The 26,032-nt window shown below is 38.5% G+C and overlaps 1 protein-coding gene across 1 annotated transcript in view; it reads left to right on the top strand.

Annotated features, from left to right (window-relative positions):
• Window positions 1–598: 598 nt before the first annotated feature.
• The window catches only part of etnk2 (ethanolamine kinase 2), a 30,612-nt gene continuing 5,178 nt past the window's right edge, over window positions 599–26,032 (top strand). Inside the window, exons 1-8 of the mRNA XM_041783481.1 lie at window positions 599–993; window positions 12,735–12,872; window positions 12,999–13,120; window positions 16,508–16,648; window positions 22,731–22,873; window positions 25,030–25,113; window positions 25,197–25,357; window positions 25,460–25,533. Of these exons, the coding sequence (XP_041639415.1) occupies window positions 847–993; window positions 12,735–12,872; window positions 12,999–13,120; window positions 16,508–16,648; window positions 22,731–22,873; window positions 25,030–25,113; window positions 25,197–25,357; window positions 25,460–25,533 (1,010 nt within the window). The 5' untranslated portion in view covers window positions 599–846. The remainder of the gene's footprint in view (window positions 994–12,734; window positions 12,873–12,998; window positions 13,121–16,507; window positions 16,649–22,730; window positions 22,874–25,029; window positions 25,114–25,196; window positions 25,358–25,459; window positions 25,534–26,032) is intronic.

The following is a 26,032-nucleotide window of genomic DNA, read 5'->3' as shown; positions in this document are numbered from 1 at the left end:
TAATTGTAATCTTACAATAACAAGGACAAAATTGAACATATGATGATCAATTTTAATGAGACTAAGGTGACAACTTATCTCATAATTTCACAAAAGCAACAAATTACGGTTTTCATCATTATACTAATTTTTTTTCCATTAAAAAATTCAAAGAACAGCCTACTAACATTTTTTAAGCTTTAAGTAATGCTACAAAATAATTACAGAAACAGTCACAGAAACAATTCAAGCAAATTATATTTGCAATTTCTTACAAAGAAATCAACATCTACCAATAGTCAAAGGTTATTGTGTTTTTTTTTTATCTCTTCATGGAGATTTTGTCAAGTGTCCCCATGTTACAGTTTTGTGTTGTAAAATTAACTTGTGGGCCGCACTGAGTGGGGAAGAGGCTGCATGTAGTCCCCGGGCTGCTGGTTGCCCACTCCTGGCCTAGCGTTTGCAGAACAAATCGCCTCATCTCATTCGGCTGTGCTCGGGTGTACTCGGATATGTTCGGAAATAATGGGCGTGCTTGGCTGCGTTGCGCCTCAACCGGCGGTACAATCGGATGATCCCGGGCGGGCGGAGCCAAGTAGGAGGAAACAGCACCGTTGGCTGACTGCTCCCAAGAAAACCGGCGACGAGCCTCCGTACCCGGCAGTTTAATCGCACATCTTCACTGCTTTACATTTACTGATACTGACACAGCGAGCAAGAAAGAGAACCTTTAAAGCGAAACTAAAGTAACTCACAAAACACATCAGAATTTCGCTTCTTATAAACCAAGCAACACCTGCATGCTGCATTTTCTAGAAATATCTGTGAAGGGCTCGGAGATTAGCGTTGCAGATAAACCACTGCAGGATGGAGACGCAGATACACGTGCCCGTGGGGTCTCCGGTCATTAGAAAAATTCCTGTTTTCGTGGACGAACACAACGTGACGGAGGGGGCGATGAAGCTTATCCAAGAACTGAGACCGGCGTGGGACAAGAGTCGTGTCAAGACTAAGGTAACGTTAGCCGCTAAGCTAGCTCCACTGAGTATGCTAAGCTAGGCTAAGAGGCAGCTCTGCAGCATCACCAAGAACTACCAGCCAGCCAGGAGGAGGGCCCTGGAATTATTAATAACTGGCCGCCTAATTCTCTTTATAAACTATATAACCATTATTATGGTCTTCTCTTTATTTGAGGATTATGTCTTATATGTTTTCTTAGTCTCAACGGTTAAATTATACGATAAACGTAACTAAGCCAACAGCTGTCAGAGTTGAACCCTTTTCTAATCAAACTGAACACAAGATATAAAGAACTTAAGTTGCTGTCCGATTCAGGAATTCTCATTTAAACACATTTCTGTATCCGTTTTAAATATGAAAAAGGGCACAAATTAGACCATTAGAGGCAAGTCATGATGGTGTCATCCTGCCTGGTGATGACGTATCATCTTGGTTAAGAAGTAAGATTATAGCAGTGCAGCTTCGACAAAAAGGCAGACAACCTTCTTTAGACGAAGTTCTAGTTAGTTACTGATCTTCAGCCTTTCTTCTTTGCAGTGTTTCTTTGCTCTTGTCAGATTTTTTAAACCCAGTTAAACTTTGTCCTGTAAAAACATTAGATGTGAAGGTGGGGTCAACCCATAATGCAAAACATATGGAGAACGGCATCCCACCCAAACTAACATTTAGTTGAAAATTAATGTCCTAATGTTAAATGAATGTTTCAGGTCACAATAATTTCATTAGGAAAATTGAAATGAGAAATGGCCTGAATAAAGTCAACAGGAAGATACATCACAATGCCACGAAGTTAGAATTGCATATTGATAAGCCTTTTTTTAGTTCTTAAGCTACAAAAAGATGATTTTTCTGCTCAAAGGTATATTCCTCCAAGTCACTCACCACATTGAAACGTTTTCAAGATGTGTAATTGATGAATTGGGACTTAAAGGAGCAGAGAAGAGAGGTCCAGAGTAGGGATGTCCTGGTCACTTTTTTTCCTGCACATACTGATCATCTATAAGTGAGATCAGCTGATATGTTAATGTTTTGTGTTTTTTTCAACAGAGTGAAAATAATTAAGTATATATACAGTGCTTAACAAATTTATTAGACCACCCTAACCCTAACTAAAATAAGGTTTATGCCACAGCTGCCCTAAATTAACAGCATTGGTAATTACCAAAATCATTTTTTATGTTTCTGCAATGGTTAATACACCAATATGTAGAAGCTCTTTGACCCAAATGATATTTTTAATGCTAAAATAGAATTATTATTGTTATCCATAAATTTTCAAATTCACTGATTTACAAAAAAACTGAAAATATAGTAAAGCACATTATTATTTCTTGATTGATATGTCATATTATAGTTATTTACTTGCATTCCTGAACAGAAAAATGAGTTTTAGTGGTTGAATGTTATGCTTGATTAATTTCTGACTTCTCAGAGAAGCCCAGTGAGCTGGCTTAAATTTGGGTGAATTCAGTTTGAAATCCCTCATTCCTGTTTAAATGGTAAAACATGGAGAGCTTACTGAAAATGAAAGAGTCCGCATTAAAGCACTTCATGATGCTGGATGGTCTTTGAGACAAATATGACAGGTGGTCTAATGAATTGTTAAGCACTGTATATATAGCTATATATAATGCAATAAGTATTCAATTGTATGGATATCTGAATTACACAGTGTCATGATTTATTATTAATCTGTTCTTTTATTTGAACTGTTCAACACAGTTGTTAACAGACTGAAAATGCCCTTTAAAATCGGCTGCATAGTACAAATAGTCTGATAATTAAAGGCAGTGAGTCCTTTAACTAAAACAGACTCATGATGCATCTGATGCAGTTATTTAATAAAATTTAACAAAGTTTACCTCTAATCAAATCTATTTCTTCTATGTTGTCATCAAACTGTCATTTTCTCCACCAAGTGATATTTGAACTTATGATCAGAATTAATCTACCTTCACTTAACAATCATTTCACTGATCTGACCTTAATCACATTTTTATTTAATGTTATGTTGCCCTTAAGTGAGCTAACTACCCTTTATCCTTTCAGTATTAACACCTGTTTCAACATGGAGTGGTGCAGTCATGATGTAATTTTGTAGGCAAACCCCAGTAGTTAGTGTCACATTGGTTCCCTCGTTGGCGAGCCTGTGGAGTTTTCAGTGGGTTTTTGTATCATTTCTGAAAATGGGATGTTTGTCCGATAAAAGTTTATGAGGCTTACATGTTTTGTTAAAAAATAGTCTTCATAAATTAATAATAAAAGCATCATATATTGAACTATAACATGGCTAACTGAATTTTCTGTCATCACCCTAGGATGATGACAAGTGAGAGGCAGGCTCAGTGTCTGTGCTTAGGGTCACGGTCCCAACGAACTCTGTAGTCCTAGTTAGCTGCCCTTCAGCTACCGCCTGTATTTAGATGTGAAAAGATATAAAATTCAAAAGTGGGTCACTTTTTAGATGCATTTCATTTTGAAGAAATGAAATGTAAACTCTCTTGTAAACTTGCTTGTGTTCACCACCACCCTTATTTCAGGCATTTAACTGAAAACTCAGTCAAAAATCCCATAGACATCCAGACAAGGGAACTAGAAGTGCTAGCTCACTTCCACATCATAGAACTCATTCCTGCACCACTCTATTTGATTTCTATTCTATGCAACTGAGACTTGCTGCAGAGTTCAGTCCAGAGGACAGTAATACTTGCCTCACAGCATCATTACATCAGAAAATCCTCCTTTATCCCCCCTGTTACACACCGAGTCAGTACTTATTGTCACAAGAATATATCTCAGACTTCTCAATCCGAGACTCATTTTGCTTCCTTGTTTGGAGCTCAGGACACACAGCAGAATGAGTCCCACTGAACCCTGCTTTGCTAGGGAGCTTTGTCCTGGAGTCAGAGAGATCAGTGACAGTCTCTGTTCTCCCCCTTACATAGCAAAAAATGCTTTGCAGCTACAGTGGCATCCCTTAAATGTCCTTATAATATTGTATCAGATAAAGTCTGTAGTCAGATGTGCCTTTTAGATCTTTTTTGCACCAATCCCAAAGTGATAGAGCAGCATCATGCCTTTATTTTTGTTCAGCTGGAACTAGGGTTTTCATTTGGTGGAGGGATATCATAGACAGTCCCACATAAGTCAGTTCTTGCCCTAACCTTCTCTGCTAGAAAGCTGAATATGATGAAGAATTTCCCCTTTCAGCTTGGCGGTAACCAAAGGCATGCATCCAAATCTACAAAAGAATGGCTTCATAAGAAGATAAAGTTTGGAAAAGCCCAGCTAGAAACCAAACCTGAAAATATAGGCTCCATTGCCCTTTTTATAAACTGTTATATCATGTATTATGTTGATTGGGTTTTATTATGTGATGCATTTTTGGGTTTGTTCATTAAGACTAGAGTTGTTTCCCTTGCTTTCCTTCAGTTTTCACGCTTTCCATCTTAATGCACAAATCTTGTGTCCCTTAATTAAAAATTGAGCATGGATATTCCAAAGCTGTAAAAATGACATTAGTATTAAAATATCTATATTTTAAACTTTATACCAAAAGAAAACTACATTTTTTAGTTCTGTTGAATTAAATAACATGCCACAGCATAAACACAAAAAACAATAAATAACTTTTTAAAAATGAAAATGATATTTTTTATGTTTTTATCTTGCCTGCCTTCTTACAACAGATGAACACTTTAAGATCATACTAATGACAACAGCCAGGGGATATGATTTGAATGAAATACTCTGAAGTGGGATACAGTTTTTATTACATCCTCTTGAAAATATTTTATCCCAGAGGAGCCACAGGTAAGCCTCAGCCTCTTCATGTTATTGATATTATGATAACTTTAATATTTGTCACTCACTTATTCAACAAGGTAACGTTAGTTCATTCATGCTTGTTGTCAGACTGACCTGCACTCACCGATCACACATACACAGACGCTCACACACACACACACACACACACCCAACTGCTCCTCTGACCCTGAGACTGCAGCTCACACTTTTCCTTCCTCTCTCCTGTTTTAGTGGACATTTAGTGGGGCTGAATGATTTTGGAAAATAATCTAATTGCAATTTTTTTCTCCCAAAATTGCGATTACGTTTTGATTTGCAATTATTCCTTAACTTTCTTTAATTCCTAAACAAGGGCTGAACAATTCATGAAATATGTCTAATTCTGATGATTTTCACTTGTATTGAAAATTGGATTTGAATTATTGCATTGAAGGTTTTTTCTTTTTCATTCTAATGTTTAATAAAAAATTTTTTTTACAAAAACTGAGAAGGTAGGATTGTTTGTAGACTATTCTAAAAAAACAGCACCTGAATGATTGCATATGTCCTGCATAACATCTCTGCTGCGCATAAGGAGTTTCAAACTGGTATTTTGACCAAATTTCAGGTCAGAGAAATATTGCACTTTTGCGATTTGAAAATTGCAGCAGGTCATATTATGATTTCATCTTATTTTCAAATAATTGCCCAGCCCTAACATTTAGAATGCAAAGGGAGGCAAATATCATGGATTACATGAACAACTGACAGTCCATCGCTGTTGTTTTTATCCAATCTCGTATTGTAACAGAAACGGAACTTAAGTTTTTACGACAGCAACCCATTTTGAGATTGCTATCATCTCGTCTCCATCATGAAACACGGTTGATGATGAATATATCTACTCATTTTTTTCCGCAAATCATCAGATTATAATCAGAGAAGTGCTAAACTAAGCAAAAGTAAAGGTTATCAGCTGTCTGTGTGTGACGTCAACAGCTTGCCAAGCCATGCCAAGTGATGCAGTAATCATGCAACACAACAAATAGATACATAAATTCGTTGCCAGCACTTCTAATTATCGATTTTTATCAGTTTTATCAATTTGTTGTTGCAGCTCTAATGAACAATAAGTATGTGAGGATTACTGAGATAAAGTGCTTTAAGATACCCAATTATAGCCTATGCAAGAAACACTGTGTTGTCATACATCCTCCTCCACCTGCTCCAAAACTCATGCATATTTATGCATGTGTGAAGTAGAGGAAGAAAAAGCAAGCTGGTGTACAAAGGAGCCATGCTCATGTGGCGTATTCTAATGTGGTGTTTCTGACCCCTCTGTCCATGTAACATGCAGGGGCATTGTAAAGACTGTAGTAAAGTTTGAAAATTATGACAGATTTGTCGGCATTATGAGAGCCAGACGTTTAGAATTTAACACATTCCTGCAATCCCACACTGAATTCAGGACAAGATCTTCTTTTTATGTGTGTAGTTACAGCTGTAACTACGTACACTTAAAATGTAAAGGGTTGTGATTGATGCATTCATGATTTACTCATGTTAAAAACAGTTGATGTAGTCTTGGGACTACATCCTTTCTTTATACAAACACAAAAAGCTGATACACAAGCGCTGCCTAGCAATCCATTAAAGAGACTTGGCCTGTCGGGAAGGGAAAATGCATAATTAATTCCTTGTTAAGGGATCAAGTGACTGGTTTGTCATGTGTAGGTCAAAGACGTAGAAGTAGCTCTGATACTGACCTGTATAACATGATTAACAACTTTTACCCCAAAGCGTTATTGTGTCAATGGGGAAAAACACGTGATTTACAAGTTGGCTAATGTAGGAGGTACTCTGACTCACACCTGCAGCTTAGACCATGACAGAGCTACCCTTGATCTCTAGAGCCAGCAAAGTTTTTCTCAATGGTAACCCTGAATTAGGGATAAGTCCACTTTAATTCCATTGTCTCATAAAGACACAATGATGAAGTACTTGGAATGGTGTGGCTAAATGTTAAATCAGTACTTATGTGCCAGGTCAAAGCAAGATGAGGGGTTTTTTTGGGTGACGGGTGGAGGATGTTCCCAAGCTGCGGGATCATTGTTGTGATGTCAGCAGGAAACGCTAAATGTGGTGAAAAGCAGCAGGGCAGTACTGTTGACAGAAACATCTGATTAGCCTCGCCACCTGGACAGGAAGATTTTTACTGTAAATACGCACTGTCCATTTCCAAACGTCCCATGCACACCCTGAGGTCATGAAAACAGCAAAGTGTGCCAACAGCAACAGAGAAACAGACTCCCCTTACAGCATTCTCATGCTGAATATTAGTAGTCCTTAAGAAGAAGTCCGTACCAGAGATGGGAATCTGTATCTCAGGGTTGGATTCTGTCATGAATCTGGAGGTCACGATTTTATTCAGAATCGATTTTTGATTCAAACCTTTTCCTGATCCACAACACATCCGCTTTTTCTTATAAAGAGGTGATATTTTCAGTACCTGCTCCAGTCTGCTGTGCATTAAGGGGATGTAATTATAAGACATTAAAAAGCCGCTCAAGATAATGCTTTTTAGCATATGTGTAGTGAATGTATGAAAAAGCTGTTAACAGGCAGAGTACAGCTGCTGTCAGAGAGCAGTTGCTACCTTAAAGTCATTAAGACACAGCACCGGTCCAACGTTGCCAGCAATACTCCTCTCTTGTTTTAGCCAAAAGACACAGAACTCTTCTTTAACACTCTTTCGTCATTTTGAAATAAAAAACGTGCCTTTAATTATGGTTTTTTAAATGTTTAAGGCACAAAACACAACAAATTGCTTTTAATTGCATTGTTACCACTGTTTTCTGATCTACTGCCATTCAATCGGGCATGATTTCACTTAATGGGGGCGTGGTCACATTAAAAGTGGGCAGTGAGGTTGCACTGCTCTTATCAATTTCTTGTGGATGGGTGTGGCTTCAGCTCATTCAGCTGACACACCCACACCATCCTAGTGCAGATGTTACGGCTTCATTTTTCATGATTTTCAAGCTTTATTTTATAAACTTGAGATGTTTTTAATGACTGAAATTCAGGCTGGTGGTTCCTAACAACATGGCCTATCATGCAACAAACCTAGAATTAAGATTTTTTTAATAACTTTTCAGGGACTTAACGAGTGCACAAAAAGGTACTGATGATTTAAGATTTGTGGTACAAAAAGCACAAGTACACACAACTTATCTTTTAACCACCCGAAACTCAGAAATGGGCTGGACAAAATGATTGGTACTCTTTTTTTTAAAGATTTATTTCTGGGCCTTTTCATGCCTTTATTAGCTAGAGGAAGGACAGTGGATAGACGCAGAGAGTGAACGGGTAAACGGGGAAGAGAGTGGGGAGAGACATGCGGTAAAGGGCCACAGGCCGATTTCGAACCAGGGCCTCCATTGGCACCCTTTTAAAACTGTGGATAAATCATTTTATTTTAGGCATGTGATGCTCATTTAAACTCACCTGTGGCAGTAACAGGTGCTGGCAATCTAGAAATCACACTTGAAGCCAGTTAGAATGTCTAAAATTTGACTCAACCTTTGTGTTGTGTGCCTGTGTGTGTCATACCAAGCATGGAGGAGAGAAAGAAGAGCCCAGAATTGTCTGAGAACTTACGAAGCAAAATTGTGGAAAAATATGAACAATCTCAAGGTCACAAGACCACTTTCAGAGATCTTGAAATTCCTTTGTCCACTGTGCGTAATATAATGAAGAAGTTTATAACTCATGGAACCATGGCTGATCTCCCTGGATGTGGACGGGAGAGAAAAACTGACAAAAGAATGCAATGCAGGAAAGTTGGAATGGTGGATAAACATCCTCAGTCAACTTCCACATAACTTCAGGCTGTCCTGCAGACTCAGGGTGCAAAAGTGTCAGCTGGGACCATACGTGGTCATCTGAATGAGATGAAGCGCTAGGGCAGGAGACCGAGGAGAACCCCACTGCTGAAAAAGAGACATAAAAAAGCCAGACTGGAGTTTGCAAAAATGTACCTGAGTAAACCTCAGTTCTTCTGGGAGAACATTTTGATGACAGATGAGACTAAGGTAGAGCTTTTTGGAAAAGCACGTCACTACTGTTTACAGAAAATGGAATGAGGCCTACAAAGAAAAGAACACAGCACCTACAGTTAAACATGGTGGAGGTTCAAAGATGTTTTGGGGTTGTTTTGCTGCCTCTGGCACTGGGTGCCTTGACTGTGTACAAGGAATCATGAAATCTGGAGACTATCAAGAGATTTTGGGCTGCAATGTAGGGCCTAGTGCCAGGAAGCTGGGTCTGCGTCAGAGGTCATGGGTGTTCCAGCAAGACAATGACCCAAAACATACCTCAAAGAGCACCAAGAAATGGTTGGAGACGAAGCTCTAGAGAGTTCTGAAGTGGCCAGCAATGAGTCCGGATCTAAATCCCATTGAACACCTATGGAGAGATCTCAAAATTGCTGTCGCAAGAAGGCCCCCTTCAAATCTGAGAGAGCTGGAGCAGTTTGCAAAAGAAGAGTGGTCCAAAATTCAAGTTGAGAGGGGTAAGAAGCATGTTGATGATTATAGGAAGAGACTGGTTTCAGTTAATTTCTTCCCAAGGGTATGCAACCAAATATTAAGTTGAGGGTGCCAACAATTTGGTCCAGCCCATTTTTTGAGTTTGGTGTAAAATTATGTGAATTTTATCTTTTTCTTCTTTTTTTGTGTTGTTCCAATGCACATAAAGGGAATAAACATGTGTATACCAAAAACATTTGTAATTGCACCAATTTCTGGGAGAAATGGTGTATTCTGTGGAGCTTTAACTATTCATATGAGGGTTCACACAGTATTTTGTGGAAAAATACACCATACTATTGGCATGACACAGTACAACTGCTGTGTACATCTGCTAAACTAATATTTTCATTACACATGATGAAGAAAATTTAGCAGGCCAAAATATAACAACTCATTTTTTCACATCACATCATGTGACTATTATGATTTTGACTGATTCTAAACCTGTATACTTTTAGCTATTCTTAGCAGGTGTTTAAGGGCTTCCTGCTTCTGAGAATTTCAGACCAATAACCCAGCCTTCAGTGCTTTGCTTGCAGACTTGCACTGCAAAATAAACTTTTTTCCAGACTGAAAAGCTTCTTTTGTAAGCAAAAGCAGACCTACTAGAACACATAGGCTTGCTCTCTGAAGAGACCTATTGCATTTCTATGAAAAACAAAACCTTTGTAAAATAATAATGTAATTTGGTTATTTCCCCAATTCACTAAATGATTTCATTTAAATATTTTACTATAACACATAATCACATTGATAAATGTATTGCTCTAGAAGTAAGCCATAAAAGTTTGAGCCTTACAGGTAGACCATGACAGTCGCACACAGCCCGATGAAGATAGAGGGTTTCATCTCTCCCACAGACTGGCTGCCTCAGAGGGCTTGCTGTTGGCCACGTAATGTAGACTGATTCATAGAAAAAAAATCAAACGTCAGGCAGTATACGGCTGTTTACCTCTGTCTGGGTCCAAGCTTATCGCTGTCTGTCGATGTATTGATCGCTGGTGTTAGCAGTGTATTGTGTGGTTGGTAGAATGGGTCAGTCATGTGGTAGCAAAGGCGTGTATGCTTGCGTATACAGCCATAACAGGGATGCCTGCATGCCCATCTTTGTGGTCAACCACGTGTGGAATGTCAGTTATGTATGAGTGAGCGTCTGGACCAGGGGAGATGCAGGCAGTGTGTATGTTGTTATTGTGCTTATTTCAGTGGGATGGACTCAGCCACTGGTTTCCAGTGGTGTTATGTTGTCATTCAGAGATTTAGGGCCTAGCTACAGACTCAAGCTTTTTGCTTACTTGCCATTTCAGATGAAGCTGTTGACATAAATTCTTGACCCACTGATGCAATACGGGCAACAACCTACAGTGTCATCCTAGGTCTACTACAAGAACCACTTGTGAAATGTTTGTAAAATGCAAAGTTCTGGAGAACTTTTCCAATTCAATATTGTTTTTGTTTTATTCACTATTTTCTTTGGTTCCAACAAAATTCACAATGGGTTCATCTGTACAGTACAAATTGGGACAAAGGAGGAATGAACGTTTTTTATTGAATTAATGTAGATGGTAAATGGACTTGAGCTTGTATAGCACTTTTCTAGTTATCTGACTACTCAAAGCTCTTTCACACCTACCCATTCATTCACACATCCATTCACTGATGGAGAATTGGCTATCACTATTAGGTTATCAGCCAATCCCGTTCGTACGCTTCCATACCCATTTACACACCACTGATGCTGCAGTGGGGGCAAATTGGGGTTAAGCCTACTGAGCCACAGCTGCCCCTGGTCCAAGTTGTGAAGCTGAAAGTATGATAACCTCATTTTTTTGTATTGAAATAGGATTGGGTGGTATTCTTTTTTTATACTGTTGAACCATCCTAAAAATTTACCACTGTATATGGTATTACCGCCAGGTGTTTATAAACCACTTTGGACCAGCCGACCAAGCTCTTGGGACATGGCTTTACTTGTACTTTATTCAGTCCTTTTACAAAATGCTCGGAATCTTAAAAGAAACAAGAAGATGTCTTACAGGAGAGCCAGAAGTGATTTATAGTTGCAGCATATTTTTCAGACTTCACAGGTTGGCTGAGTGACATCAGGACAGAGGATTCAAAGACTCTCTATCTCCTTTTTTCCTCTGTTTCTCTCTTTCTGTGTAATAGGCCAAATGCACCACCCCCACCTTAGAGTTAAAATGAGAAGTAATCTCAACAACTATTGTCAGACAGGATCTAGGAATGTGAAGCAATATTTACGATTATTATTACTAGTTTTGCGTTATGCATCAATTGCAAGCTCCATTCAGCCACTTAAAGATACACAACAGAATCAAATTCCTAAATGCTCTGTTTATTTCATGCATACAGATCAAACCCACTCTCCTTGAGGCCATGATGTGTGTGATAACTGATCGGTCTGCCTCCCGTATTTCTTTGGAGAGTTCAGATGGCATTTCTGCTTTTGCACTTCAGATGTAGTATGAAACTTCAAGTATTCTACAACACAGGAGTGCCTGAGTCTGACCATTGAAGCTTTGTAGTTCCAAAGAAGAGTTTTGAAATTGGTCTTAGGATTATACAGGGAGCCAACACAAAGAAGCTTTTATGGAGAAAATATCACTTGTTAAGGCTGCCTGGCTTTAAAGTATTGTGTAGTTTGGCCAAAATACATTTTCCCACATCCTCTTGATAGATGAAGAGTGAATTTGAATATGTACCTTGACTATTGATAAGCTGTATATACTTTTCATGGGTAACACTCACCAGGGTAGCTGCATCCTTTAACAATATCTCTGGTTTGGATCACAGCTAAACAACATCTATTCAGCCTGATTTCAGTAGCAGAGGATTGCTGTCTGTGCAGATGTTTTTGTTCTTTGGGTGTGTCTCAAGTCTAGTTAACCAACTCATTTCATCATGCTTCATTTATAAGTATAACAGAGTATCACTGATTTGAAAAGGGAAGGTTTCCTGAAAACATCTCTAAAACAGGTCTGTGTGGTTTAAGGTGATTTTCTTAATCCTCAGTAAATTGTATCGTTGTTGTTCCTTTCTCCTGCCTTTTCTCTGTGTGAACCAACCTGCCTATAAAAAAAAGATTTATTAAGACTAAAGTCTTGAAAAATAATCTGTTGTCTGGCCTTTGGCATCTAGAGCTAGAAGTTTGGTCATTGACTTTCCTGCCACGGTCAGAGCGTAAATCTGCATTTCGTTAATTTCAAATATGTTCTACACTACTATTCAAAAACTTTACGTTTGTGTCTTGAACGGGCAAGGTACAACTCAGTCTGAGGCAGGGGAAATGTCTTCATTATTGGGTTGGTTATATCATTTCTTTTCCTCTTCTTTCAGCTCTTCACTGATGGAACCACCAACAAACTTGTGGGCTGCTACGTGGAGGACAGTCCAGAGGATGTAGTCCTTGTCCGAGTTTACGGAAACAAGACGGAGCTAATTGTGGATCGAGACAATGAGCTCAAAAGCTTTCAGGTAGCGTAAATACAAATGAATGGGTTGCGTGTTATAGTGAAATTGCCCCACTAAATCAATTAATTAGTGCCTTGGAGTAGTTCCTTTCGTCTAATTCTAATGCTTTGTTTATTTTTTCTCCCATAGGTGCTACATGCTAATGGGTGTGCGCCTCACCTCTACTGCACTTTTCAGAATGGCATTTGCTACGAGTTCATGCAAGGTGACGCTCTTGGGACGCAGGATGTCAGAGATCCTTCTTTACTCAGGTCAGGACATGGCTCTGCAGTGGAAGTATTCAGGAGTTCCTTTACTTAGCATAGATGTGATTGTGCTACTCAAGTATATCAAGTATTTGGCTTATTGATCTTTCTTTCCCACATTGTACATACATATATACACTGCAATTCATAAAGTATTCAGGCCCCCTTCACTTTGTCAAACTTTGTTATGTTTCAGCCTGATGCCACAGCCGTTTAAATGATTTATTCTCCCATAAATCTGAACTCATTACCCCATTATGACATAGCAAAAAAGAAAATTTTAGAATTTTTTGCAAATTTATGAAAAATATAAAACTGGAATACCACATTGACACATAAGTATTCAGATCATTTGCAAAAACACTTGAAATTTATCTCTGGTGCCTCCCATTTTTCTGGAGGGGTTAGCACTGTTGCCTCACAATAAGAAGGTTCCTGGTCCACTTCACGGTCAGGGCCTTTCTGTGCAGAGTTTGCATGTACTCCAGCTTCCTCCCACCACCAAAAACATGCTCTTTATGCTAACAGGACTCTAAATTAGCAGTAGGTGTGAGTGTGAGCGTGCGTGGTTGTTCTACATGTCAGCCCTGCGATTGACTGGCCACCAGTACAGAGTGGACCCTGCCTCTCACCCAGTGACCGCTGGGATAGGCTCCAGCCCCTCCGCAACCCCAAGTGGATAAGTCAGTAAATTAAATTGATTTTACATGATTTGGAAAGACACACACACCTCTCAGTAGAAGGCCTTACAACTGACAATCCAAAAACCAAGCCATAAGGTCAAAGCCACCGCCTGCAGAGCTCAGAAACAGGATTGTTGCAAGGCTCAGAGGGGGAAAGCTACAAAAGATTTCTGCTGCAGTGGAGGTTGCCAAGAGCACAGTGGCCTCCATAATTTTTTCAAATGAAAGAAATTTGGCACAATCAGGACCTCTCCAAGAGTTGGTGGGTTGTCCAAACTGTGCAGTCAGGGGAGAGGGACCTGTTTAAGATAGGTAACCAAAGAACCCTCTCTCACTCAGCTTCAGAGATCCTGTGTGAAGATCGAACAGAGTTCCAGAAGGATAACTTCTTCCATTTGAGAATTATGGAGGCTGCTGTGCTCTTGAGAGATCCTAGTGCAACATTTATTTTCTTTAGCCTTCCCCAATTATTCCCAATAAAAACCCTGTCTCTGAGCTCTGCAGGTAATTCCTTTGACCTTATCGCTTGGTTTTTGCTTTGTTATGCATTGTCAGCTCAGCTTTGAGGACTTTATGAACAGATGTGATCATCTCCAATCAGTTTAATTTACCACAGGTAGACTCCAATCAAGGGTAGAAACATCTCAGCAAAGATCCAGTGAAATAGTAGGGACCTGAGTTAGATATAGTTAAATATAGTTATTTTGCAAATGGTCTGAATACTTATGGAAATGTGATATTCAATATTTATTTTTCATAAATTGCAAAAAAACAAAAAATTAACTTTGTCATGATGGGATTTGAGTGCAGATTAATAAGAGAATACATGATTTTAAATGGCTGCAGCATTGGGCTGCAACAAAACAAAATTGACAAAAGGGGGTCTGAATACTTTATAACTGCACTTTAAATACCATAAAACAAGGCAGAAATGTTACAGCACCAACAGGGGAAAGAGACTGAATAGTGAGAGTCTTATGCAAATAGAAGGAGGGGTGTGGTTTATACAGCAAAAGCAAATGAACCAAGACTAGTGGTGTGTTTAGTCTATGTTTTTCATTTTTAAAAGTTTGCATTTTTAATGGATGCCCAGATATACTGATCATATTTTGTGTTTTGATTTAGTAGCTGGTTAAGCAGAGCACATAAAGAGGATGTGTAATTTACCTTCATCCAGTAGTCATTTTACTGAGCTAACCTGAAACACCTCATAATCTACTATTTGTGTCATCTTATTTACTTTGCTGACTAGCTTTTAACCTGCCTGTTTCAAGGTGGACCTCAGCAGTAGAATAAGATTTAACCAAAGGGACTTGTCACAAAGCTCCCAAGATTCTGCCATGGCTGCTTTGAGTGGAGGAGGATGACAGACCGGAACAGGAGACAAGTTGACATAGTTTTTCAGTCTGATGGTCAAAGGTGCTCCGTTTAGTAAGATTAACAATACTGATGTGCTTAGTACTTGGTGACTGTCAACTCCACAATACAATTACACTACAATGCAAACACAGTGCTTCTTTAAGCCATAGACACCAGACTATTGACCACAGGTGACAGGTTCTTGTGATCAGTAACTCAAAGCATTCATTCTGAGAGCATCTGTTTCAAGTAAATCAGCTGATTATGATCAGTTGCAAATCAATCAAACTTTATTTGTATAGCACTTTTCATACATTGAAAACAGAAAATTAAAAGACAAATTAAAGGGTTCACCCCCCAAATCCCTCACCTACTAACCCCCATCCTACCCTCTTCCCCAAAATGCTGTCTATATACAACATTGGCAACTATGCCATAAATAATAAATTCCATACAAACAGGAATGTGTGTATCGAGAAAATGCCATCTTAAATTCAGAATGAGGAAACACTGGAGGTTAGGCTAGAATCTTAAAACAAAGTGGCGGTGAATGAGATAAAAACAGAATGAGAGGGTACTAAAATAAGGATAAAAACAAAATATAGCTCAATAAAGCTGTATAAAATAAGTAAAAAACACAAAAAGAGAATTAGGTAAAGTTATGATAAGAGGATAAACTTCTAAAAGGCAATCCTAAAATTAAGATATAGTGAGATGAAACCTAAAACACAGACAAAATTAACATGATAAAATAAATTTTACTTAAAAGCCAGTCTAAAAAGATAGGTCTTGAGTATGCTTTTAATAAATCTGGGCCTCTTTTGTATTCATACTTTAATTTGTCTTTATTCATTTTTTTGTTACCGTTTTTAAACTATTTTAGCCTGACCCCTTATTTTTTTTGCTTTTCATCTTGCATTTTATGTCCTGTTGGAATAATTTCATTGTGACTTTATGTGCTTGTTATTCTGCACTTGTATACATTTTTCATGTTTTTTACTAGCTATTATTTTTTTGATATTATAAGTATAGGTGTTTTTCAGATGAGTTGCTTCCTTTACTTTATTATAATAAGTGGTGCTGAGCGATACATCATGTATACTCGATATATCGCCCAGCCCTAATAATAAGCATCCTGTAATTGCACTTATCTATGACCTCTGCAAGGGATACATGTCCTCATGAAATCCTGCAGCATAAGGTAAGCCCCCCCCACCCCCCAGTAGGAGAGCTTTGTTTTTTTACTTTGCAGCTGGAGTACAGTACCATATGAAGTGTCTGTTTTTTACATTCAGATATATGCATGTTGGTCACTTTTTAAAATAAAATATTTGTCCATGTTTCCTCTCAGATTGATAGCCAGAGAGATGGCTCGTATCCACGCCATTCATGCACACAATGGCTGCATCCCCAAACCCAACCTCTGGATTAAAATGAGGAAATACTTCTCCCTTGTGGCCACGGAGTTCACAGACCAAGCATCCAATGCAAGGTGAGCACAGACACTCAACTTTTTTTCGTAGATGCTCCTGTTCCAGGATCAGTCACACACAGCCATAAAGATGCAAATAGCTTATGAGCTGATTTGCCTATTACATTAATGGTGAGGACAGATTCAGGTTACCTTCAGCTTGATGTTATCTGAGGGCACTCTGTGAAGCTACTTGGTCAAATGTTTTGGTAGTTGGTTTAATTTTATAGTTATCAGAGGTAACACATGATATTTATAAAGATTTGATGTATAGCTCTCTATGAGAAGTAAATAGCACAGGCTGATCATGAAAGGGTGCCCCCCTTTTGCTGTAACAGTCCAAGACTATTCCAATTATCTTTACTCTTTACAGAACATTTTAACACCCTCAAAGCATAAATCTAAATATTGTATTGACTGTCAGACAATCTACAGCTTGTTATGTAAAGTATTGAGTAGCTGTGACACAGTGTTCATTTTGTTGAGTTAAACTATGAATAAAAATATTAGTCGACTACCTTTTTCCACAACAAAGACTAGACTAAGCATGGCTAAAAATGGGTCTTTGGTGACAAAAACTTTTAATGAAAAGTAAGTTAAGCTATTGTCAAGGAGAATCAAGCAAGACTAAAAGTTTAGTGCTGGACTGTCTGATGTTCAAAGTCCATGAAGTGATCAAACCTCTCTACTTTGCATAAAAGGTATGCCAGTATTTTCATCCGTGTCTTTTAAATCAAATTATTGGTAGGACATTGTTTTACATTTATATTAGTTCTACAGTTTGGCTGATTAAATGGGCTGGGAAAAAATAAATGCCATGACAAAAAGTAAAGATGAAAATTTAAGGCCTTTTTTAGAAAAATGTTTAAGATTTTTTTTTTCTAAAACTAGACTTAAACCAAAAGGCATTTTAATCTAAAGACTAACTATACATTTAAAACAGCTGCTAAATTTAACACTACTATGACATGAATGTTTCCCATTGACTTATATGAGGTTCCATCATAAAAACAACTTTTAAACAACAGTCCTTTGGTTGTGGACAAACATTGACTGCTCCTTAAACTTCCCTAGTTCAGAGTAAATGCACAATGGCATAAAATCGCATGCTAACTCACAGAATCAAAACTTTGTCCAGTGGAACGTCTTTTTTAATAACCTTTTCTGATATAAATGCACATTGTGTCCTCGCTGCTGATTGTAGGTGTTAACTGTGGCCCTGTTTACATAACGATGTTTTCAGGTGAAAAAGCAAAAGCGTTTTGGCTGTCTGTTTACATGAAACGGCGTTTTGGTGCCTGAAAAAGGAGCAATTTGGAAATGGGCTCCAGAGTGGAAGTTTTTCAACATGTCCCCTTCTCCGTTTCTGTGTAAACAGGGAAAACGACAGTTTCTAAAAACACACATGCTCACTGCTGCTGCAGTCAGCTGTCAAGCACGAGTGCCGCAGCACTCTGAACTGAGCCATGGCCGCTCGACCTGAGCTGTCTGATGTAGTTAACTTTGATTCAGCTTCTCAAGTCACAGATAGCAGGATTTAGAAAAGAAGACACATAATTCTCGTTTGAAGGGGTATCAATGCCAGTTTCTTTAGATAAAGTTATGCTTTAATTTTGGAAATTTTACTTTTATCTTTTTTATCGATCATCATGATAATCACTGTAGTCCATCATTGTAGCGCGGCAGTGAAATTTCACGGCTCATATTAACACAAAAAAAAAAAAGCTTTGCAAGATATAAATGGAAAAATAAGCAAAATGTTGTCGTGTAAACAAGGCATGAATAGACTTGTGCCCACAACAGATCAGATAAACAATGTTATGTGGCTAAATATATGATTATTTAATAACTGCATTTTTTGGTGAGGATGTAGGGGTGGAATTTTTGACTTCAGTGTCAGTGGAAAGAGCTGGGAACAGGGATGAGAAAGAGGGGAATGATATGAAGTAAGGTAACAAGAGCCAACATCAAACCTGGACTGTGTATTTTCTAGATTTGGGTTTCATGGAACCAGGCTACCTGGTACTTCCCACCAACATTTTTGTCTTTATTACCATAAAAATAAGATCATTTTTAGGATGCAAAACACCAGTAAAGATTGTTGTTTTTCTCGCAAATAGTCTCACCTCTATTTGAACAGTTTTTACACTATTGATTTCTAAAAGCACAAAGACCAGGCAGTTTTTTGTGAAGAATAGAAGATTCAGAATGTTTAGCCAGTGTAATATAGAAGTACATAATGAACAGAATGAAAGTTTAAACAATTAACTTCAGGTGCAGATAGCCTCATACCAAAAATACTGTCAAGCACAAGATTTTATAACTAAAGGCATTTCCAGACAATTTCTGACTGACATAATCATGAGGCTGAGGTATTTTAATGAAATATATTTTAAAGAATTCCTCTTTCATCTCTTGAAAAGGGGAGAAACCCCCCCCCCCCCGCTTCCTGAAGTTCAGGATGAAGCTGGTTCAGTTTGCCTCTTGGCACCGGACCTGTGGAGCCGACAAAGGTGGACCATTTCATAACCTGCCAAGCTGCCCGGTCACAGCTGATGTCTTTGTTCTGATGGCTATTAGATTAAATCCAGCATGTGGCTTATATAACTGTAACAATTATAGCCAGCTGGATTAGAGAGTCTGAGGCATGCAGTGGGCCAGCAGATGTTTGCCCAGATCAGGTCACTTTACTCTCTTCCTTGGCTACGCAGACAGCTAAAGTGTTTTGCACCTTGACGGCAGAAGCTTGTAGCTCTGTGGTCTAAGGCAGACTTTACATAAGCCCCGCTGTTAATTGTCATTTTTCAAATAAATGTCTGGCAAAGATCCATGTGAGGCAGTAGTTAAATTAGAGGCAACTATCCATGTCCAAGAAGAGATAGTGTATGTGTGTTTTACAAAGCCTTCTCCAGGGCTTTTTCTCCTCTTCTGATGCCAGCCTAACTGTGGATTAAGGCCTATAAGCCCATTACAGTTAGCACTAGGGTTGCTGCTCAGGAAAGCAGTCTGGTTGGCTCAGACACTAACTAGTGAACTTAACCCTCTCGCTACTAGCCAATAATATGACTTTTCTGACACAAACATTGATGTCCTGAAGCTTCAAATAAGTGTCAAATGACCAGAGCAGCATACAGACTGAATGGTAGATACACATGATCCAAGAAAGAAAGGTCTACAGTTAACACAAATATTAATAATAAGATCCCAAAAGGAGACTTAACAGTGTAGCCATAGTGACTCAGGGAGGGTTTCCAACACGAAGAGTGTCTGCTGAGAGCTTGTTTTCTCTCTAACTGCTCCCAGGAGTCAGTACCAAGCCTGTGTGCTGTCTGTGCATGTTTGTCTCAGCTGTTTTTTATTCAGAATATGCTTCAATAATTTGATCCTTAAAACAACAAAGCAATTTGAATTTACTCTACTTACTAAAACTCATTCTGTCTAGGGTTGCACCAAAACAGGAAAATAAAAGGATGCATGATATTATGGGCATGGTATCAGTATCGACAGATATTTGCTTAAAAGTAAATCGTTTATGTCAACCGATTTACATCCAATATATATTGACTGTAAATATCGGCTGAATACGTTTATTGAGGTTTATACTGGACTAACAGCCCTATATCTCCTAAAGTCTTTTCTTTTTTCATCATCAGTCATTAAACTTTAAATTTTCTTTTAAGGGTCAAAGCTTGGTCTTTTCCCATCCTTAAACTTTGTAGTGTTTGGAGTTTTAGGTCTGAATAATATTTAATATTGGTATCAGTATTGACTAAAATTAATTAATTTGTAGATATACATAGAGTATGTGTATGCATGTAACTTACTTACTTATATTCTAAAGTTACTAGCCGCCAGAGATTTTTTAATAGCCTCAATGTTATTGTTGGGAAACCTTATTTAACATGCACAGACTTAATGCTGGGCAGTAATCGAAAATTAGATTAAATCGCAGTATGACCTGCTGCAATTGTCAAATCATAGAAGGTGCAATATTTCTTTAGCCTGATATTTGTGTAATTTGTGTTGTAAGTTTTTTCTGCAGCAAATTTGTCATACATTACAAAATATGCAATCATTCCAGTGCCATTTTTATGAAAAGTCTACAAACAATCCTACTTTCCTTGGTTTTGTCCTTCTTATTAACTATTCATATCCAACTTGCAATACGAGTCAAAATCATCACGATTAGAATCTTCTTCAAAACTGTTCAGCTCTTGTTTTATCTATTATTTTGTTGGTTATAATATAGAATGATTTGTTGCTTGTATTTGTTGGAAAATACACAAGTTGAGGAACTTAAGGAATTATCGCTAATAAAATCACAATCGCAATACTGAGGGAAGAAAAAAAAATCACAATTAGATTATTTTCCCAAATCATTCAGCTCTACTTAGGCTGACTATGTTATGCTTAAATTTCTGAACAAGATTTAGGCTACAGTCCTTTCAAATTTAAGATAACAGTGTTCTTTCAACTTTCAAGCATTTTCCTTATCTAACCTGCAGAAAACACAAATTGCCCAGTAAGTTTGTATACTGCCAAACTAGTAGTGAGGGAAGAATGGAACGGGAGATCGACAGGTGGATCGATGCCTATCGCGGATACAGGCAGCTGAAATGAGTTTCCTCTGCAGGGTGTCTGGGCTCTCCCTTAGAGATAGGGTGAGAAGCTCGGCCATCCGGGAGAGACTTGGAGTAGAGCCGCTGCTCCTCCGCGTTGAAAGGAGCCAGATGAGGTGGCTTGGGCATCTGGTCCAGATGCCTCCTGGACGCCTCCCTGATGAGGTGTTCCGGGCAAGTCCCACTGGGAGGAGGCCCCAGGGAAGACCCAGGACACGCTGGAGAGACTATGTCGCTCGGCTGGCCTGGGAACGCCTTGGGATACCCTGGGAAGAGCTGGACGAAGTGGCTGGAGAGAGGGAAGTCTGGGCTTCCCTGCTTAGGCTGCTGCCCCCGCGACCCGATCTTGGATAAGCGGAAGAAATGGATGGATAGATGGAAGTTTGCATACTTTTATAAGAAGAAACATCTGGAATGAGAAAAGTAGCATGCAATTTTCTTCCTAATGAGTCCATTTGTCCCAGCACAAATTAAACAGCATATTACAGAGAAATGTGTTAGTTTGCTGTTAGAGACACTTGCTGAGACATCAGTGTTCTTGCTATCTGTTGATAATGGGCGAATCATGTTTAGAATATTCTTAGCTGGTCTGACCTGACAGTGATTTTTGTTGGTTTCCAGTTTTCAATCTTTTATTCTTTTAAATTTCATTTAAAAGCAAAACAGATTTCTCTTGTAATTTTTCTTCAATGGAAGTTAATGTAATGCTTCATAAAGTTATCATTTTGTGGCTACTTTAACAGCTGTTCAAATAGTGTCCGGCGTTTGCAGAGGCACATTCACAGCACACATCCTGCTGTTCAGTGCGTCCCTCTTAAAAATGCCTGGTATGGTCCACTTTAAAAAATACATTTCAAAGTAAAACTGCAATCAGATCTCTCAATGATAAAGCAACTATAGCTTTCAAACAATGCTTTTATTCTGAAATTGTTTCCAGGGCAGTTATTTCATGATTGAAATAATCTTACAAACTTGTACAGGTCTTCCTTCAGGTCCCTGCCTAATGGTGTTTAAATTATTTAAATCATGAGGTTATGGATGATATTTCTGTAAGATGTCACTGTTACCTCTTTCTTAGTCTTGCAGTGCAGTGTGTTGTAAAAATGGATGTAACAGTACTTTGCTGTATCAATTTTTGCACAACTTAATGTATAGGTCTGTATTCTTCTAACACTGCACAACCTCCTTCTATCTGCTCTACTTCTGTCACACTTTTTTACCCTCTACAAGTAACATTTGGAGAACAGGTTCTAAGATATTTTGTTGTTTACCATTACAAATGGATTTGTGTGTCCTATTTTTTGTTTACACACCACTGTCAATATTTGAAGAACAGATCATGCTACCATATGTCTGTCTCTCTCCTCTACTGTGCTTATATATCCAGTTTGCAGACACTCAGCGTAGTTTTCAAACCAGTCTGCACAAAATAACAATGTTTCTGACATTGCTGATTCTTCTCCTTCTTACTCTTGTTGCATCAGAATCCAGCAGGAGTGTCCCAGCAAAGCTGTGCTGGAGCAGGAGATGGTGTGGATGAAGGAGCACCTCTCCAAACTGTGCTCCCCTGTGGTGCTCTGCCACAATGACCTGCTGTGCAAAAACATAATCCACAACAGCAAAGAGGGTAGGTACCCAGGGCAATAACAGTGCATCACTCTTTCTTTTGCCACAGCCTTAAGTATCAGTCAGCCATTGTTACCATCCAGGGGCTAATCACTGCAAACTGATTGACTCATAAAGTATTACAGATAATTATCAAATAGGGACTCAGAAGAGTGGTTACAGTGGGCAATATTACAGTATTTTTATCAATGGTATGGCCAAAACAGTTAACAGTTTCTTCCTGAAGTAGTAACCTTCTCACAATGTAGGTAAGCTTTGTAAGCATGTCTGCTAAAAATTAGCGCAAATTATTTCAGCTTTATTGTGTAAGATATTATGTACCAAAACATCTGATGCATAAGTCAGACTTTTAACACCTTATTTTATATCTAAAACATTGGCTCCATCCTATACAGCCTAGACATAAACCGATCTGAATTGATCAACCAAAGTTTTAATGTTAGTGATCAGTTTGCTGTGGCTCTGCTGCTTGTTATCCAGGCTTTTTCTGCCATGCTCTGGCTCAACGTCTTTAATCTTGTGCGATTTTAGTTGAAATTTTACCTATACAAGAGTGTAAAGTTACTCTTTCCCTCAAAAGTCATGTCCTGTAGACTTAATATGACGGAAAGGCAACTGTTGAGATGTCAGTGCTAAAGATTAGGTGTGATGCTAACACCAGTAAAGAGCTCAAAAAGACACAAAAATAAAAACAGTTCTTTGTTAAAACTCTGAGAAGTCTACAGTTATCACAGAGCTTACAGCCAAATCAAGAACAGTGAGACAGAGAGAGTAGAGATAAAGATGTCTGAGCAACATGTAGAAAAATATTCACATTAAGAGGATATATGAAATAAGAAAATATAATAATTAGAAAGATGTTTTTGTTTTACTGTTTACAATATTATTTTAACTCATTCTCCAGGACATGCAGACACACACAGCTCTGTTACTGTGATCATTCAAATCTCCTTTAATTGTTAGGTTAGCTTTAGTTTGTGCTTCTTGGGCAAATGTAATATTTAGTTCTTATGGATGGCAGGATTAATAAAGACAGTGAAGTTACAAGTACAGATGGGCAAAGATTTACGCATCAGTCAAAACTTTCCCTCCAACTAACTGTCAAAGTGAGACACCTGGGCAGGTGTATTTGATAAAGACTGAATTTTCTTAACACAGCTAAAGAATGTTCACACAAGAGACCTGGGATTTTGTCTTTGCCTATTTTGAAATTACTTTTTACCGTCTTTTTCTTAGTTTTATAAAGCAAAAAGTTATTCGGATTCCACCATTAGATTGGATTGAATCAGTTTGTTCTGTATTTTAATGAATCGTCTAGGGGTTCAAATCATAGCCTGTGAATCGAATTCTGAATCAAATTGTTTTGAGAAGGAGAGACTCACACCACTAGTGATAAACATTGTGGAGCACTGATTTGATCAAGAAGACTCCTCAGCTAAAGACAACGTGTGATCAGATTTGGTGGATAGTGCAGATTGACGGGTTAGGGTTCCTTTTTCACAACTGTGATAAAGGTGGTAGTAAAAGAGCCCCACAGCTGCACAAAACTACATATGATGGCATTTGCTTAATGCAATGGAAATCATCTGGCAGGAAGACACCCTTAAAGAGATATTTCAGACTTTTTGCAGTTGGGATGTATGAAGTACTTGGTGATAGTAGTGCCATTAGCTTCCAGAGATTTCAGTGTGCGTTTCCCCTTTAATAAGAAACCACTTTGAGAAGCTAGGCTATATAGCACCATTCAAAGCAATAATTTCTCTGCATAATTTGGCTAGTTTGACGTGAAAATGGGCCCAACAAATAAAAAAAAAATGTTGGCTCAATTGTACGCTGTAACAAGGATTTTTAATTCATTTTATTTGTCACCCAGAAAGTCGCTGTGTTTGGCACTTTTTGTAATGTGAGCTTTGGCTACTATGCTCTTCCACCTCAGCATATCTGATCAGCTGTTTGGGTTTTCTTTTCAGGCAGCAATAGTATTCGCATGCTTGAAACTGGCAGGAGTTTTCATAGTAAAAAAAGAAAACTTAATATGTGGAGATGAGAAAAAAAGGGGGAGTTATTATACCTCACAAAACTATCACCATCACAAGGACAGAACAGCTCCTTTCAAGCAGGTACACAACTATATTGTGTTATTTTTTTGTCTCTTAGGTCATGTTCGCTTCATAGACTATGAGTACTCCAGCTACAACTACCAGGCCTTTGACATCGGCAACCACTTTAATGAATTTGCAGGTTTGTTAAGCAACAGTTATTCTTACAGGTAAATGTATGCCCATACAGTTTCAGTTATTAACTGTGTTCATTTGTGTGATCAGGAATGGCAGAGTTGGACTATGGGCTTTACCCCAGCCGAGAGATGCAGATGGACTGGCTCAAAGTGTACCTACAGGCATACAAACTCTTCACCAAGAAAACAGAGGAGGTCAGCCAGAGAGAGCTGGAGACACTCTACGTACAGGTCAACAAGTTTGCTCTGGTGAGGAGAAATATGATAACATACCCACAAACAAACACGCTATCATTTACATACACAGAAGTCTCACAATACTTCATCTGATATCTGCTTTGTGTCTTTAAGGCTTCTCACTTCTTTTGGGGTTTCTGGGCGCTCATACAGGCCAAATACTCCTCCATAGACTTTGACTTCCTCGGGTAAGTCGCAGTGTCAAGGTATAAAGATGTAGAGCTGTGTGTGGTGACCCCCCCATGTTGGATATTACGCAAGTGAAAGGCCACTCTGTGTGTCTGAAAAGAATCTGTCAGCATGGGTTAAACCGAACGTTACGTAAGAGTGAAACCAAAAACCCAAAGTCAACATGACTCTTTTTCCAGGATGACCATGAGGGTCAGAACACAAAAGAATTTCAGAATACACAACAACAGATGAGATGTGACATCGCTTCATATTTGGAATTGGACAGAACCAAATTTAATGTTACTTCCTTTCTCTTACGTTTACTCCTTATGAGGCAGAAAATTAGGTAGCTAAAATTAGAATTGAGAAGATGTTTGTATGTGGGGGGGGTGTCGTTCTCTTTAACTGCTAACCCCTAGTTTCCACGTATGAATATGACTGATGTCCATGTAGGAAGGAAGGGGGCTTTTTTATCGATGGGTTTAAAGCTGATACACTACTTGTAGCCATTGGGAA

Source organism: Cheilinus undulatus, linkage group 3 (assembly GCF_018320785.1).
Source record: "Cheilinus undulatus linkage group 3, ASM1832078v1, whole genome shotgun sequence".
Taxonomy (NCBI): domain Eukaryota; kingdom Metazoa; phylum Chordata; class Actinopteri; order Labriformes; family Labridae; genus Cheilinus; species Cheilinus undulatus.
The sequence above is the reverse complement of the archived record's forward strand: the minus strand, read 5'-3'. Positions and strand labels throughout refer to the sequence as shown.